General features: G+C 35.3%; 1 protein-coding gene across 1 annotated transcript in view; it reads right to left on the bottom strand.

Moving 5' to 3' along the window:
- Positions 1-16,660, bottom strand: part of LOC131434954 (acyl-CoA Delta-9 desaturase-like) — a 52,657-nt gene that overhangs the window by 20,012 nt on the left and 15,985 nt on the right. Inside the window, exons 2-3 of the mRNA XM_058602301.1 lie at positions 8,441-8,610; positions 8,180-8,369 (exon numbers count right to left, since the gene is read on the bottom strand). Of these exons, the coding sequence (XP_058458284.1) occupies positions 8,180-8,369; positions 8,441-8,587 (337 nt within the window). The 5' untranslated portion in view covers positions 8,588-8,610. The remainder of the gene's footprint in view (positions 1-8,179; positions 8,370-8,440; positions 8,611-16,660) is intronic.

The following is a 16,660-nucleotide window of genomic DNA, read 5'->3' as shown; positions in this document are numbered from 1 at the left end:
TTCAACGGCAATTTTTCGGTATATTTTTTTTCTCTTAAAGGTAAACAACCATTCGTGTTTAAATATAACTGGAAAGTGAGTTCGATTGTGCGAGTGTGTGACGTTTAACCTTGACAAGAAACTAAAGGGTTAGCTGTTCTTTTCCGATGGAAAGATTACTGAGAACTATCAAACAACTGAACATTTCTGACGAAGAAGCTTAAACTAAGATAGGATAAAATGTTATTGAATGCCCTTTTAAGAATATGTTTTTGTATTGAAAATGTGGGTATTCTGTTGCATTCTTACTGAGGAACGTCTCGATAGATGCACATAAAAGAAGCGTATAAGCTAACCTAATTAATTACCCAAACAGAATGTAAAAATGAATCATGTTATTGACAGTACAGTTGATGCAAAACTTAATTTTATAAGTTACTGCCCATACTTGCATATCAATCCCATATGGAAAATCGGCATGTCGAGAAAAAGACTATCAAAATTTTATTTCCGAATTTTTTGATTTATTGTGCTACCTAACGCTAAATCATGGTATTATTACATGAAATATCGGTAATACACCTTAACTATTCCAATATTGCAACAAATAAAATTATTGAACTTTGCACTGAATGGGACTGACATGCGGGTACTTTGCATATGGGACAGACATGAGTTACACATTTTACTGAACAAACCCTCAACTTTTATTGCAATTTCTGAAAGTATATTGAGGATAAATTTCATTCCTCAAGCTAACTCAATATTGGCGAAAATCGATATGGGACTGATATGCGAGTATGGACAGCAATGATCTGTCAAAAAACAGCATGCTTCGATTTACGTCATGCCTCCGATTTACGCCGCCTTCCTTTGTTTTCTAAAAGTGTATATTTTTCATGTTTCTGGAAGAAGCTATGAAAATTGAATAATGAAAATACATTTTTCTCTTCAATTATATTTTTTTGCTACAATTATAGAGGTTTTAACCTTAAGCTTTCTGAAAATTAACACTTAAGGGCTGAGGACAGTACCGTAAAGTGGTAGGTTTTTTGCTATTTTACCGTTTCAAATTGAATTTTCTTGGAGACGGTGCAGAATATATTAATAAATATTTTCGTTTTGTTTTCCTGATAGCATTCTAAAAAAGGAAAGAGAAATAAAATTGGCTCGACAAGGCTGCCAAACACACAGACATTCAATCTTAGTGAAAGTTGAATATGTTTTCATTGTTCATTGGAATCCATGTAATGTCCAACCCATGCGATAGATTAATGTGATAAAACTTCTCATCAAAATAATAAAATGTATGCTAGCAACCCGGTACAGTTTGCTCATATACGAGAGAGTACAAGAGAAATACGATGCGCAAAGGGAATTGAGCGAGCCACGTGGTCGATTTAAAACTCAACACGTGACCCTCTGTTCTTAGCTATGAAATTACGTTTGGGATGTAAATTCAGATCAACTGCAACGCTCCTTCTATGTGCATCTATCGAGACGTAAATTTGCATGATTTATTCGTGCTGTGTACATTCTCAGTTTTTTGGTTTCCCCCTAGACATAATGCCCCAGTAACAGTATAGAATGCACTCTTAGCAAAACGGAAAACTAAGCATGACATAAATTAAATCATGGCATATTTTCTTGGGTGATAACAGAATCAGAACCAGTAAAAGTCATTTTCATCGACTCAAAATAGACGAAAATGACAAAAAAAAAATAAATGTCACTCTCAGCTCCACTTACAAACTAAGGGGGGTGTTTTTTAAAAACACCAAATTATGAAATGGTCAAATTTTGTTTTTATTCGGTAGATAATTTCAGATTTCGGGCATATGGCCGCCACTAGTATTTTTCACAAATGTCTTTCTGGAAGTCCAATTTTCGACCACTTTTTCAAGCATTTGAGCGCACTCTCCTCATTCTTGTCGATGGCTTGGCATCCAAAAGAGCGAATGAAGACCGAAATTAGGTAATTGCGTTCTTTGTAGTGATACCAGACGGACGATTATATGCACCATAAAATTTACGAAGTTTTAATTGAACACTGAATTTGGAAATGAATTTCCACAATTCGGAAGCGTTATTCTGTAGTTAACCTATTCGTGATAATTGGTCATACACTACTGAGTAGAGACGTCACTTTGCACTGTCAAAACATTAAAAAAAACTCCTTAAGGTGAAATGTAGCGTCATAAAATGCGCGCAAAATTTTATCCGCTTCAGTTGAACGAACCGTCGCACAAAGCATACCAAGAAAAACGGACACATAGAAACAAGAACTTTTTTCAATGATTGAGCGCAGTGGGCTTACCTTTCGTTATATTGACTTGTAAAAAAGACTGAACGTAATGTATTTTTGAATCCTTCACAATTTAAATATATGCTAATTCAATCGTTATTGTTAGTGATTACTCTTACACTAGAGCTATAAATCATGAGTAATTATGAATGACTAACATGAGGCTATATGTATATGTATTGACCAACTTGCTAACCATGTATATGTCTGAGTTTAGTAGCAAGCATGGATTCTCCTTCAAAGGAACGATTGAAGACGAGATAACATTCAAGTATTTTCGATATCTTTGCCAGTCGTTCACCAGGCCCTTCCCGCTGATGAGATAGAATTTACGTAAAAGTATTTACTTGAATCGCATGATAGAGCGCGGTCGAATTTACTTATCGAATACATTTAATGCCAATATATTCCATTCTAATTGACTTTCATTATCATCTTCGAATAAGTAGAAAGTATTATTTCTGTTGAGTCAATAGGATCGTAGTACTAGCCATGTAATCGAAGCTATGCTATGAGTCGGCTGCCAAGTCTGTTAAAACAGAAAAGCCAAATTTCTCAAAAGGAATGTAATTCCAAGACTTCCACACCCAAATATTTTCCTGGTGTGGATTCAGTATTCTCCCAATACGGTTCCGCCACTGCGAAGTCTGTTGAAACAAATGGTCATATTCAACAATAAATCTAATACCAAGACCTTGCAATTCATTGAACTCAACAGAATTGGACATTATTAGCATTATAAATGACAGTTAGTTAGAAAATAAACGATTTCTTACAATACCCATTTTATTGTATTCAACTAGTTTTTATTTCAACACAAAACCCAATGGGGCATAAATTCGCGTCATTATTTTATATGTAATTTTTGCTCACGTTATAATGCCACCGTGCCCACCGTGCATTTCTCACACCAACTCAATACGAAACAGCAGCGCGCAAGCAATAAAAAAAATGCGGAAAAGTTTATGAAAACTTTTTCCAATTTCGGTTGTTTTAGCTAATATTTTATAATTTTGAGTTGCATTTTCAGATTCTTTGTGAAATTCTGCTACAAACACTACTTTTCAGTTCTAAAATCGTCCCCGTGGAACGGAACGGTAACCGTTTATACATTTCAAAAACCAATTATGGCTCGCCAAAGCAAAATTTCAAAATTCTAAGAATACTTAGTTATGATAAATTTGATTTCGAAAACTTAAGTGTTTTTGGTTTTTCGAAAATCGGTCTAATTTTTGAATAATTGATCAAAAACGCAATTTTCGCATTCCGCTACATTTCACCTTAAGGGGCGGGTAGGGTCTAACACTTTTGAAAAATTATTTATTATTATCTTTATATTTTCTTATAGTAAAAAATTTTAAGAAAATTCTGTGAAAGTTTCAAGCCTATTGGAACGAAACTCTGTAGGTTATGGACCTTTATCTATGGCTATCTCATTCTGCGAAGAAGCAAGAGCTCGGCGCACAGACAATAGTTTTCTACTTCGATTGACTCCAAAACTTCACAAAACAATCTTGTAATGTTTCATCATAATAAATGATAAAAGAAAATATATGATTTTTTGAAAGTGTTAGCTCCTAAGGGCTCCCTGGAGTAATAAATTGTTTCCATTGATTTTATAGACAAAAAACTTTAAACGCGTTTTTCTCGAAAGCATCGTATACTAAGCAGTATTGATATTCAATCGAAGCTTCGAAAATCGTTAATGACAGAAAACGATACACAATGATTTTCACCTGTTGGTGCTCGTTTCTATAGTGGCTTTGGTTTCCAAAGATTTATTTGATTTTTCATCTTTTAGACACTCTTTACTCTCAAACTTCACAGATTCTCAATATACTGAAGAAAAAATGAGAACTGAACTTCGAATAAATTTCCATGCAAATGTTATTCTAGTTTCATCTTGCTGTAGATAAACGAGTGACGTTGGCATTGATATTCTCTTTTGTTGAAATGATTGACAAAAATGCATCTTCTCTCTTCGTTTGTTGTGAAGGTGTTCATGCGAAATGAGATTGTTGGAATGTATTTTTTTTTTATTGAAAATGCGTGACAATTTTGAGCACAATTGAGATGCAAATTTACATGATTATTTCGTTAAGTGTGCCTTTCAACAAAATATAATGATACATGAAATGACAACAAACATGCTGCTAAATCTTGATTGGGGCATTTTGTCCCTGAAATGATTGAAACAAACATATTGAAAAACAAACAAATTTATCGAAGACATGACTTTGGTTTTCTGTTTGTTTAAACCATACATAGAAACATCAGCATTTATTTAAAAAAATCAAAAAAGCAATCCACTATTCTACATTTAAAAGGGTAAAATGCTTATTAAGTCTAATTATTACAAAAGTACTGAACTCTTTAAAAAAGTAAGAGGTGTACCTGAAAATCTTCTTTAAACCATGAAACTGCTTTGCAATTGAGCTACCCAGTAGATGTGAAAAAACAACATCGTCATAAACCTTAAATTTTTTTGATGAGAACTCATTTCACAGAAAGATCATAGAAATCTACTCCAATTGATGCAACAGATTTTTCGATTCAGTTTGCCTCTTATCAATCTTTTCATATCTGACAAGCCCCGCTGACGTATAATTTTGACTCGTGTCATGTACAATCCCAATGTAGAACGTTGTAAAATCCAACCACAATAAACACCTAACTATTTGGGATTTAATTGCAATGAAGATAAAGGAGCTTAAAATGTAGCACAGTTGCGAATATTCCTTGCATTGTGAGGCCTGGAATGAAATGAATATTATCACTAACCGTACAACGGTTTTAAAGCTTCTGGAATGTGAGCTCAATCCCCACAACCCATGGGTAGCTCAGTGGAATAGCAGTTCCACGAATTGAAGAAAATTTACAAATTCAGTTTCCACTCATCTCTCATCATGTCGGCAGACAAACACCAAATCGCAATCTTAGTCTTCGCAACCAAATTAATTCTGCGCTGTAAAATTAGATTTCCGAGTAATGGAATTGTAATTAAATTGTAAACGGTCATATCCGTACTGTATTTTTGACTCAAATACTGCGCACTGGTTTTTACCCTTAAATGTGCTGTATTTTTATTTCAACTCTGTTTTCCCATTGAATTGTACTGTATTTTTCACCTAAAAAAGTGGGTGAGTAATGTCACAGACATAACTGGAGGACGTGAATACAAATAAAATTGATAATCGTTCGTATCATATTGTTGATTGTGTGAATTTCACAACGTTTACTGCTTCACTTCCCGTATTGTAATGGTGCATTTATACTAAAGATTGACTTATTTGAAATATAATGAATATAAAAATTAATATTTGCAATATTTTCGATTTGCTGCTATACAAAACGTCCAAAACAACAGTTACAACACGTAGCGAAAATACAAGCAAACATAGTTTATTTTTCTTCAGAGTGAGTCGAAACAATTCTGCTGAATTGTGTTGATTTGACACAAAAGAAAATTGTCTTCACCAGTGGCGTCTCGTCCTCATGTGCATCTCGTGCACTGCACAACCGGTCGAATTCAAGGAATTAACTGCGTCCCCAACCCCATCCAAATTGAACTATTTTTTGGAATCTTTATTTATTTGATGAAAGCAGGTTGGATCGCACCGAAATTGCGTGTATTTACACGCAATTCATATACTGCCCATACTCGCATATCAGTCCCATATCGATTTTCACCAATTTTGAGTTAGCTTGAGGAATCTAATCTATCCTCAATATACTCTCAGAAGTTGCAATAAAAGTTCAGGATTTGTTCTGTAAAATATGAAAAAAATATCAATTCTGTCTGTCCCATACGCAAAGTACCCGCATATCTGTCCCATTCAGTACAAATTTCAATCATTTCATTTGTTGCAATATTGGAATAGCAAAGGTGTATTACCGATATTTCATGTAATAATGCCATGATTTAGTATTAAGCATCACAATAAATCAAAAAATTCGGAAATAAAATTTTGATCGTCTTTTTCTCGACATGCCTATTTTCCATATGGGACTGATATGCAAGTATGGTCAGTATACATCAGACATAAAATTTCAAGTATCTGTTGTCACTTTGTTAGTGTCTTTTCCGTGCACATGAGTTACTGCACAGATTCAAAAAAAGAAAGAATTACTCAGCTCAGCTCTGAGATTTGTTTGTGTAATAAAAATCCCATCCGAAAGTATATCGTTATCTCATTGTATTGAAAAAACACAAGCGATCTCCCTTCCTCAATCTTTAGTTTTCACTTACAACGAACTGTTACATCTGCTATCATACCACATAAGCAGTGCACAACTAGTCAATTTCGTCACGAGACGCCACTGGTCTTCACCAAAAGAAAGAACACACTAAATCAAAATAATCGTCAAAAGTATCCGTTTCTCGACAAAAACTACGAGGATCAGCCTCATGGGGTTGTTCGAGCTATTGATGTGGAACAAGTTTGTTACGCGGCTTTTTACGAGGATTCCCGATTCTCGCGTAACAAAAGACCTCAGTGTATTAAGAATCGTCATCGAACACGTGAACCCGGACTCTGTTTGCCTTGATTCGTGTTTGTCTTGTATCCGACTGAGTTACCGAAAGTACATTAATAGCCCAAATATATGCAATTATACCTACATGCAAACTAGCGTAACGTATATCGATATTTAAGCTTCTTTTCGCCGCTTGTATTCAAGTTTTGCATGCATGCAGTTATATAGCGTTTTATAGCGTTCAGTTCTCTGCCATTTATAACGTTCCATTCTGCGATTTCGATAATAAATCGAGTTCATCTTATTTAAATTAGAAATTAATATTAAGCTCTTAAAATTTACCCTGAGATTCTTGCAATTTGCAGTTTGTATTTCATCCAAACTCCCATGATCCAAGATCAAAGCAAACCAATTAAAGCTTCAAATCGTTCTATGGCACTTTTTGTCTTGCTGTCTAGCAACAACCTACCTCTAGCATGCTACACGTAGGACTGAAACCTTAGCTATAATTTCGCTTATATTTATAGATTCGCGTGCTTCCAACAGCTTCGTTTTTGCATCGATTGACCAATCAGAGCGATGATTTTCCATTGATATATCGCTTACTCCTTCAAAACCGTCGTCTCTGGCAGGGAAATCCGGTATACCGGAGATTTTTAGTAGACAAGATGTGACACTGGTACCTATTAATCAAAATTTCAATCATACATAATTGAAAATACGTGTCTTGATACATTCAAATCGAAACTTCCAATCAAATGGTGAAATAATATTAATAAATGTACTGTATTTTCAAAGTCGATGTACTGAAATTATTTTACGCAAAATGTGCTGTTTTTCGTCAAAAAATATATACGAGCGTTAAGTATGCAATAACAATCGCTTCTGTTAACAGTGATGTGTACAGTGTCGAATAAGATATCATTAAACCAAAATCTATGTGTACGCGGAATTCCTTCTTACGTCATTATAGTCATGGTACGAGATGTTCTTGTGAATCATTGGTGAGCTACGGGAATCAGCTGATTACATGTCAGTTCTGTATACAATCCGCCTACTACGAAAATCTTAACTTTCAATTTTTCGCGCCCTCATTTGGCCCGGATTTTCACCTTAATGCTTGGGCATACCAATTTTTTTAGAAAGTTCCAAATTTAAATTATTTGTGATTATTTCATACTGCTGAAAATTTTATCATGAGTTTCTGATCATATTTCCGATTGTATGAAGAAAGATTTTTGTTGCTACGGTAAATACAATAGGAGATATTCACGATAAAGTTCTACCTATTTTTCTACAGGGTGAAATAAAACGTATTCACGTCAAAAGGCAATATATGTTTATAGTGAATTATTTAATCATGGACAAACTGTAGTTTCATTCCAATATATCCTAAATTAAACTGTTTAGTTAACTCACCCATTAGAAATGTACTGAATTTGGCCGAAGTCAACAACAGATAGAATCCGTAAAGAAATCCCGAGTGTAAATAGATGAAGGCGATGATGTTGCGCCAAACCAATATTTTCGGATAGGTGGAACTGCTACTGGTGGTGCTGCTGCTGGAACTGGTGAAGGTCTTCTGTTCAGTCTTTTGGAACTCGTCGGTCTGTGGAAGAAGAAAATACACATTTCGAGCGAATTAGAACATTGCTACAATTTATTAACCGTGGACCTCACCTGGACGCGCGTTGTCGCCAAAGGCTCGGAAGTTCTCACATTTAAGATCGATTTGTTTGCTTTGATTTGGTTGTTGTTTGGATCTTCTTGTGCAATACACGCCTCCGCCAGGAGAAGCGTGTTCCCGAGGACGTTGGGAGCCATCATTAGACCGTGGCGCGATACACCAACTGTAGAAGAAAAAAAAAACGTTTGATTACTCGAACGATAAACTTTAGGTGCTGCTGAATCGCACATGCATGTCAATTAGCTACAAACTGAAGAAATAATTAGAATGCACAAATGATCGTACAGTTCTCAATCCTTTCAAAGATGCCCGAAACTAACGTCTCCTTCTTGGTGCCAATTCCCGCCGACCAGACATCGTAAAAGTCCTTTAACGACTATGTCTTTAATCGCAGTGCATCCACGTACAGCAGTACTTCCTTCCCAGCGGAATACCAATGAAAAACCAATCGCTCAAGTCGTAAGCCAATTTTGCGTTCTCCCAAATAGTATTGTACATAAATATTCCGAGTGATCGATAGGCCACTGTACTTCGGTCGCAGTCCTACGCCGCACGGTGGGACCTTTTTTATGGACAGAAAGCGCTTCCTGAGACGAGCGCAGTACGTGAGCACAATTCATTACCGATTTGCAAAACAATCAAGATCGTAACCTGTTGGCATCCCCTGGAATAGCCGTGACACTTGAGGAGTGTAAATAAACAAAGATCGATCATATTCGCATGCAGATTTCCCGCGTTTCCCGAGGTGCTGATATCAAAAGCAATACCAGGACAATGAATAATCATCCATCATCATTTCAATGAATCAGCTTCTTGCGTGACCAAAGGTCCATGCGAAACGGGTTACATATCAGCACGTACCGCACGTGGAAACAGTTGCATACCACCCCCGCTCGGTGCTGCTGTGATCTCATACACTTTAATAATTACAACAAATTTTCTAGAACCATCCGGAAGAAAAAAAATGACCAAAAAGGTAACGACCCAAAAGCTGGCAAAAACATTAACTATAATGTGCTTCAGTCAGCTCTGCCGACCGGCTGACAGACGCACACAATGCACTTTCTCCTTTTATGCTTGACCGTTGCATTTTAGCATGACTGCATGATACTACATTACTCTGTGTTTCGTTTTCGATTTCGTCGTCGTTTTCTGATATCCCGTTTTCCGGTAAGTTCATACGATCGCGCGTACGCATGGACAAAGTGCAATGCTCTGTTAAGTAATCGGCAACCAGTGGTGAAGATGGGCACACGAAACCGTTTTCGGGTGCGGCCTGGGTGGAATTTGCGAGGTCATGCAGTGGTTTCCTTATGTTGAAGGGATTCGCCGTTGCCGGTGGTGAAACCTGCCAGTGTGGCCAAGATGACGGTGAAACTGCACTTCCGCGTTGAAACGATCATAAACAGAAACAATGCACCACTGTTTTGAGTTAGCTGAGTATTGGTGGTAAATTAAATCATATTTTCAGACAAATTATGAGCAGTATGGATTACAAGAACAACCATATTGTTGAAGTAACATTCATATAAAATGACCTGAAAACCCTGATTCGATTCCGACAGCTATCAAAATGTTATACACGGGTACGTTGCTAGTCAGTTGAACAAAATGGTGCTTTACTCGAAATTGAATAGAACTCCTTAAAATTGATTGATACGATTTCTAATGAAAGCATCACTGACTTAAGAAGACATCCGTCGCACATCGTCCAACTTTTTCTTGATACAACAATTCAGTTTTTGAGTAGGTATAATTTTTGCTAATTTTACAAAAACCATACCTACCCACAAATCGAGCAGTTTAATAAAAAATAGTTTGACGAAGTGCGACGGATGTCACTTAAAGTTTGTACACTTGAAAATAGTTACTCAAAAATGAGTAAGATCCCACTCATCTACGGAAAAAGTGGAACAACTCTAATTTAGAATAACTCCATAGATGGTCAAATTTGAGTTTTTCCACTAGAAACGATGTTTGAGTAAAATCAGCTCTTTTACTGAATAATACTTTATTTGTATATGTGCTAAAAATAGAATAACTAGCATTCAAATTTTGAGTAAAGTTCTTGCGTTAAACTCAAATTTAGAGTAGGAATTACTCAATATCATTGATGCTAACTACTCAATTTTTGACGCCACCATGTATCATTTGAAAATGTGTAACTAGTACTCTAGCTCTGAGTCATTTTTTCTAAGCGTGTGTAACACTTTCATCAGACACCATTTTGTACAACTGAGTACAAGCCACAAGTAAGCGTGTAGAATCAAATCATAATGTAACTGTGATGCATCCCTCGCCCGGCAGTAATTTAATATGGAGAAATAAAAATCCTGCAAATGAAGAGAGTTGTTTCTTTGTCGTTTTCATTGGTATATCGCAAATATCACGACTTAACTACAAGAGCAATAGCAAATAAAGTCAGTTTTATGCCATTCAGAAAAGGTTTGATATTCTGGTTTGTGTTTCTTGATTTGTGCTGATGTTTAAAAGCTAATGAGAGGTCTAAAAGTTCCATTCTTTAGCGATCCGAACGAATCCCCAGTTTTTATTTTTCTGAGTGTACGAAGGAAATTAGGTATTCGTGTTTCATCCGTGCAAAATTTCTTTGAGGTTGTGAACCATCGCGTGAATTATTTTAACTTTTCGGGTAGTTTAACTTTAAGTTATTTGAGTTTATTTTGAACTGAAAATAAAATGATATCAAGTAGTACAATAATTGCAATACAGCGAACGTGAGAAGAGTTTCAAGATAAAATTACTTCGTTGGACAATGAATTGAATTATTTTATTTGGGTATTTTCATGAATCGTTTTATTGGGGTATTTTCTTACACCAAAAGTAGAAAAAGAAATTACACAACGGAACGTTCTACTAAAGATCTGAAATAAGAATTTTGTAGTGATTTTTTTTCCAAAGTAAGAAAATAACTATCGAACTTTCGAGCAGGGTTATTTTTGACAACGACAAAATAACTACTCGACTGTCAAATTTTAACAAACTAAAGTTGAAATAATTCGCGAGTTGGTTCACAGCCTAAGTGGCCAGATTTGAAATAGCAAAAAAGTTGGTTGAGCAGTTTCAGACGAAGTTGAGAGGCACTCGGTTCTGAGTGCATAAGGGTAAAATTAAATGTATTCTTGCTATTTTTACTGTTTTTGCTATTTTTACAGTTTTTACTATTTTTACTATTTTTATTATTTTTACTATTTTTACTATTTTTACAATTTTTACTATTTTTACTATTTTTACTATTTTTACTATTTTTACTATTTTTACTATTTTTACTATTTTTACTATTTTTATAATTTTTACAATTTTTACAATTTTGCAATTTTTGCGAATTTTACTATCATAAACGACTACATGAAATTCAATGAAATAAAAAATATACTGACAGCAACAGCGATGACTTGAACCGAGAATCATCGGATCACAAAGTACGTCTGCTTGACTGGCAAGTAGTGCATATAAATTCATGCAGTCGCTCTTGCTAGTCGAATGGAAATTAACAGTCGGAATCATTAATGTTCAGTACTAACTTTAACTCATTACAAATGGAATTTTTCGTCATTTGACAAATTAGGTCCTAATGAATTGCATCAAGCGCGTGATTAGATTCCCTGTAGAATATCACTTCAAAAATAATATCACTTCAAATAGGTTCCAAATAATGATAACGAAACAGATGTAGAATGATGAATTCGAAAATGTATTTAAGAAAACACAGGTAAATAGGCAAATAACTTAACATATCCAGTCGAAATAAAGATAATATAAGAATGTTGACGTAAGACGTTCAAATGATTTATGACATCAGAAATTGCATTTATCACAGAACAAAAATTATGACTTTTACAGGAGACATCCCAAGTAGCAAATGTAACTTATTGAACTTTCAAGATGTTTTACAATTGATTTCGAAGTGTTATTTATGTTATATATGTTTAGAAATATATATTAAAATTGGTTGTGCAACTTATCACTGTTAAGTTTCACAATACTACCGAAAAAATCACTGTAGAACAACTTTAAGTACTTCTAAAACAATTGTGCAGTAAATCACCAACTTGTTAATATTTCACTAGAAGCTCTACAAAAAATTTCACATCGTAATGTAAAACGGGAGTAACTATAACAATTGTGCAACTTATCAAAACTTTTCAAACGGCTGTCATAATTGTACCGGGCACAATATACGTCGAAATTGCTATAAATCTCTTGTGGAAGAAAAATTAGTGAAATGATTGATGCTCACCGCAAGGCAAAAAATGCTAAGCCGAATTGATAACCTTGCCGTAAAAAATATATTTCTTCAGAGTCCGCATTGTTTTGGCTGCCTCATGAATTTTTAGATCAGTGTGCAGTTTTCTTCAGTTTTAGAAAAACATTGATATAGAATTGTTGTGCAAGATGTTTGAATTGAACGCAAAAGTTGCAGACATGAGATTATTATCATGAAAGTTGCAGGAATACAGCGTTGTATACGCAATGGATACAAAAATCAATCAGATAATTTGTATTCGGTTTTCATCTCGCGAAAAAAAATAAGCAGACCTGACATCACTTTTCAAAGATATTGAACGAAAAGTTAATTTCATCATAGTTACTCCCATAGTTATATATTACCGCTTGTGCAACTTGTTTTTGCAACTTCAGCACACGGACTTGCCAAAATAATATCTACAGTGCGTATCACAAAAGTCGAGCCCTCTAAGATAAATGAGTATACTGTATTGTTGTTTAATTCAACTAGAAGATTAAAACTGATAAAAAACAAAACGTAGAGAATTTCTTTCCGAAATATTAACATTTTAATGTTTCCTGTTATTCAGATAATATGTCATTACGTTTGGTGAACCATTTTCTATTCAACTCACTGTTACAATCGATGCCATATTGGAAAATATTCAAGAAAAAATCATTTCGAGATTTTTCAGGTTTAATTACACATTAGTTTGATCAAAATCGCCTGAGAATTTTAAAGAATGTTTGAATACACGTATTTTGAACACCATTCCGATGATTTTCATTGAAAATAATAGACTGTTATTTTCACAGAAATTTGTGTACAATCATCAAAACACGTTAATTTAAAGGCGCTTGAAAATTTCGGGTGTACGAATACATGTTTCACCATAAAAATGCAGTTCGTTGTCGATTTTTCATTTACAAAAACACAAAAGATCAATTCTACAATATATGCATTATCGTTTTTCATGTGCAGATTATTTTACAAGATCCATGTTTGTGTTGAGAGCAGTTGTATTGAAAATCAAATGTGAAACTTATTTATTAGAAATCATGTTTGTTATGTTTTTATAAACGTCATTCCATTTCTTGTTTACATTACGTAGTAGATTGCACGAGTTTCACAATTGTTTTTTCGCTAATTTTTATTACTGCCTTTTTGATGGAATTGACGCATGAGTTTTTGTATCAGTTGCACAATCGTTGTGAATAAATGTTCGTAATAACGGATGAACTTGGAAGTATGTTGCACAACACAGAAAAATTGCGCTTTTTCCATAACACAACAGTTACTAGAATAGTGATATAAACTAACTTGATAAATTGCACAATCAGTAGAAATATACAGGACAGCAACTTAACATGCTACTTGGGATAATTCTACAAACGATACAGCTTATAACCACTTAACTTGTCAAATTGCGAAAAATTGTCGTGCAGAATTTTACAGACTCCAAGTGTAATTTGCACTCACTACCAAGTGCCGCTGTGTTATGAGTTCAGTTGATTAACTAAAGTGCTTTATGATCTAATGTTTCTCGGTTCAAGACGCGCTGTTGCTATTGATCTTCTGCTTTTATTTCATTCAATTTTAAGCCATGTAATTTTCAAATCACAATAATTAACATGTTCCAGAACATCAGTTTGTATGAAATACGACGCTCCATTTATGTGTATCTTTTAAGATGTAAAATCACAAGATTTTTCGAGCAGTGTACTCACAGAAAACCAAAAGTAAGATAATGGAAATAAAAAGAATTCAAAGTATTATCTCAGTTCATTTATCTCTTATCACATGAAATTCGCTAGCTTTCACACCATCTCAAGGCTTAGACTAGTTTTGTTCAATCTTTTAGTGAGTTACTGTTTTTATGATTTAACTAATGTACAGATTCTATACTTAGAGCAGCTAAAAACATAGATATGAGTGTCACAAGTAGTAGTTGAAATAGGATTTCAATCAAACATTGACTACCATAATAGAAATAATAATTTTTAAGTAGTGATAAACTACCATAATACCACAATTACGTAAGTATAAATCGATACTCCCGCCAGCGATCTATGGAAATAATGATTCTCCAAGCACAATTTTATTGATTTATTTTAACATGACGTAATAGCTGATGCACATTACAGGGATTGATAGATGATGAACATAAATATGCGATCAATGTAAACGAACAGCACGACATTACGCCAGATGGAGAAGAAAAAAAATCCCTTTCAATTGCTAACTACAAGTGAGAAACTATTCGATCCCTCGGCGCAGATGCCTTGAGGAATCGCACGGGGCCTATTACTATCAGCAGCAGCATTCGTCACACACTAACTGTCCCCGCACCTGACTCACTCTCAACGGCATACCCCGACGAAGCTCATAATGGCTGCCAAAATCACGCGATCAACCGTCCCTAAAGACGGACGCCACAGGCAGAAGCAAAACGTGACTGGTTCCAACCTTACCTCCATACCGGTGATCCTAATACCTTCAGATGCTAATCCGGTTTGTCATTACCAGGTTGGGTGGATTCTAATTCTAGTTCTCACTGGGTTAGGCTCGGCATTCAGCGAGAAACCGATGTGTATATAGGTGTTAGCGAGAAAGTGAAATTGAAATATGTAAGCTACTGTTGTTCAATGTCAAGTGCATATTCAACGCGTCGTTCCCACGCTGCACTCTCACTATCTCCTAAGGTTGAACGGTAGCGTGCATGAACTTGATCTCGTAGGCCCACGCTTGATCCGATGGCAATGGAGGAGAGCAGCCGGTTGTATCCAGCGACGATAACCTAACTGGATTACCAAGTTAAAACAAAATCCATATTTTATCACTTCTTTTGGTTTAATATTCCTTAGGGTAAGCTAGGGTCGGTTTTAGGTATGCCGTGTTAGGGATTCCGGACGCGAAGAGAACACCACACATCTATTCACTTCGGTTGGAAATCTTTGTTTGAAACTAACCTTAACTGGTAGATATCCGGCACTAGGATGGATACAGTTTCGAATGAAAACATAGAGCTGCAGCAAAACTTCTACTTAATCAGTAGTCATATTCCAGCATATTCAAAAAATCCCCGTCCGATTGTTTCAATTCGGGTTTGGAATACTTTGATGGTTGAAGATCCTACGATCGGATTCACCATGCCCCAGATAACCCTCGCGTAAAATATTCAAATCGGTGATTCGTGATGTTTGATCATCCAGTTGCCAATGCTCATTGATTCTTTTTGGGTTGGCAACAGCATGAAGTAGTTCACTAGAGATTCGACAGCCATCATAGGTTGCCTCAAAATGACATAACACAAAAAATTTCTCTTTTGGTGTTCGGTAATTTTGTTTTTCTGCGTTTGTGATCTGTAGAATATAATTTTTACCGAACGATATTTTAAATTGTTTAGGGGTTTGTGTTGGTGGCATTATCATTAGTTCAGCAAAAACTGCTAATGCGCCAATGAAAGAATGAGGAAAACAGTCATGTGCAATTTGCACAAACCGGTTCCTCATGAGCGATTCTACAGATTGGTGAAGTGTTGTAAGTGCTTCCGGAGAAAACTGTCTCGCTAGATATAGTCGATTACGGTGCAAAGAGTGTGGATTATTATTTGATTGGAGTTGCGCTCTAACTTAGCTGGCTTTACTGTTATATCGGACTTATCTGGTACAGTCAGTTTAATAATATATTCCCATTAGCGGATATACTTCATATCCGATGATATCACGTGTTATATCATTTGATATCCCATACAATTTGATGTCGACGCATATGACTTTTTCGGCAAGATTTTCAAAAAACGAAACTGGCAACACGCATGATGGCCTTGAATGCATTCAGCGATGAATGTCCCTTTGAATGTGACAATAAAGGAGAATTCTAATTGTGAATTTACTAACGAATACAGACGTTTGGAGATCCACAATGGCGAAACATTTTATTCGTTCAACAAACTCGGCAGACAGGG

This window comes from Malaya genurostris, chromosome 1 (genome assembly GCF_030247185.1).
Source record: "Malaya genurostris strain Urasoe2022 chromosome 1, Malgen_1.1, whole genome shotgun sequence".
Classification (NCBI taxonomy): domain Eukaryota; kingdom Metazoa; phylum Arthropoda; class Insecta; order Diptera; family Culicidae; genus Malaya; species Malaya genurostris.
This window is presented reverse-complemented; position numbering and strand designations above follow the sequence as displayed.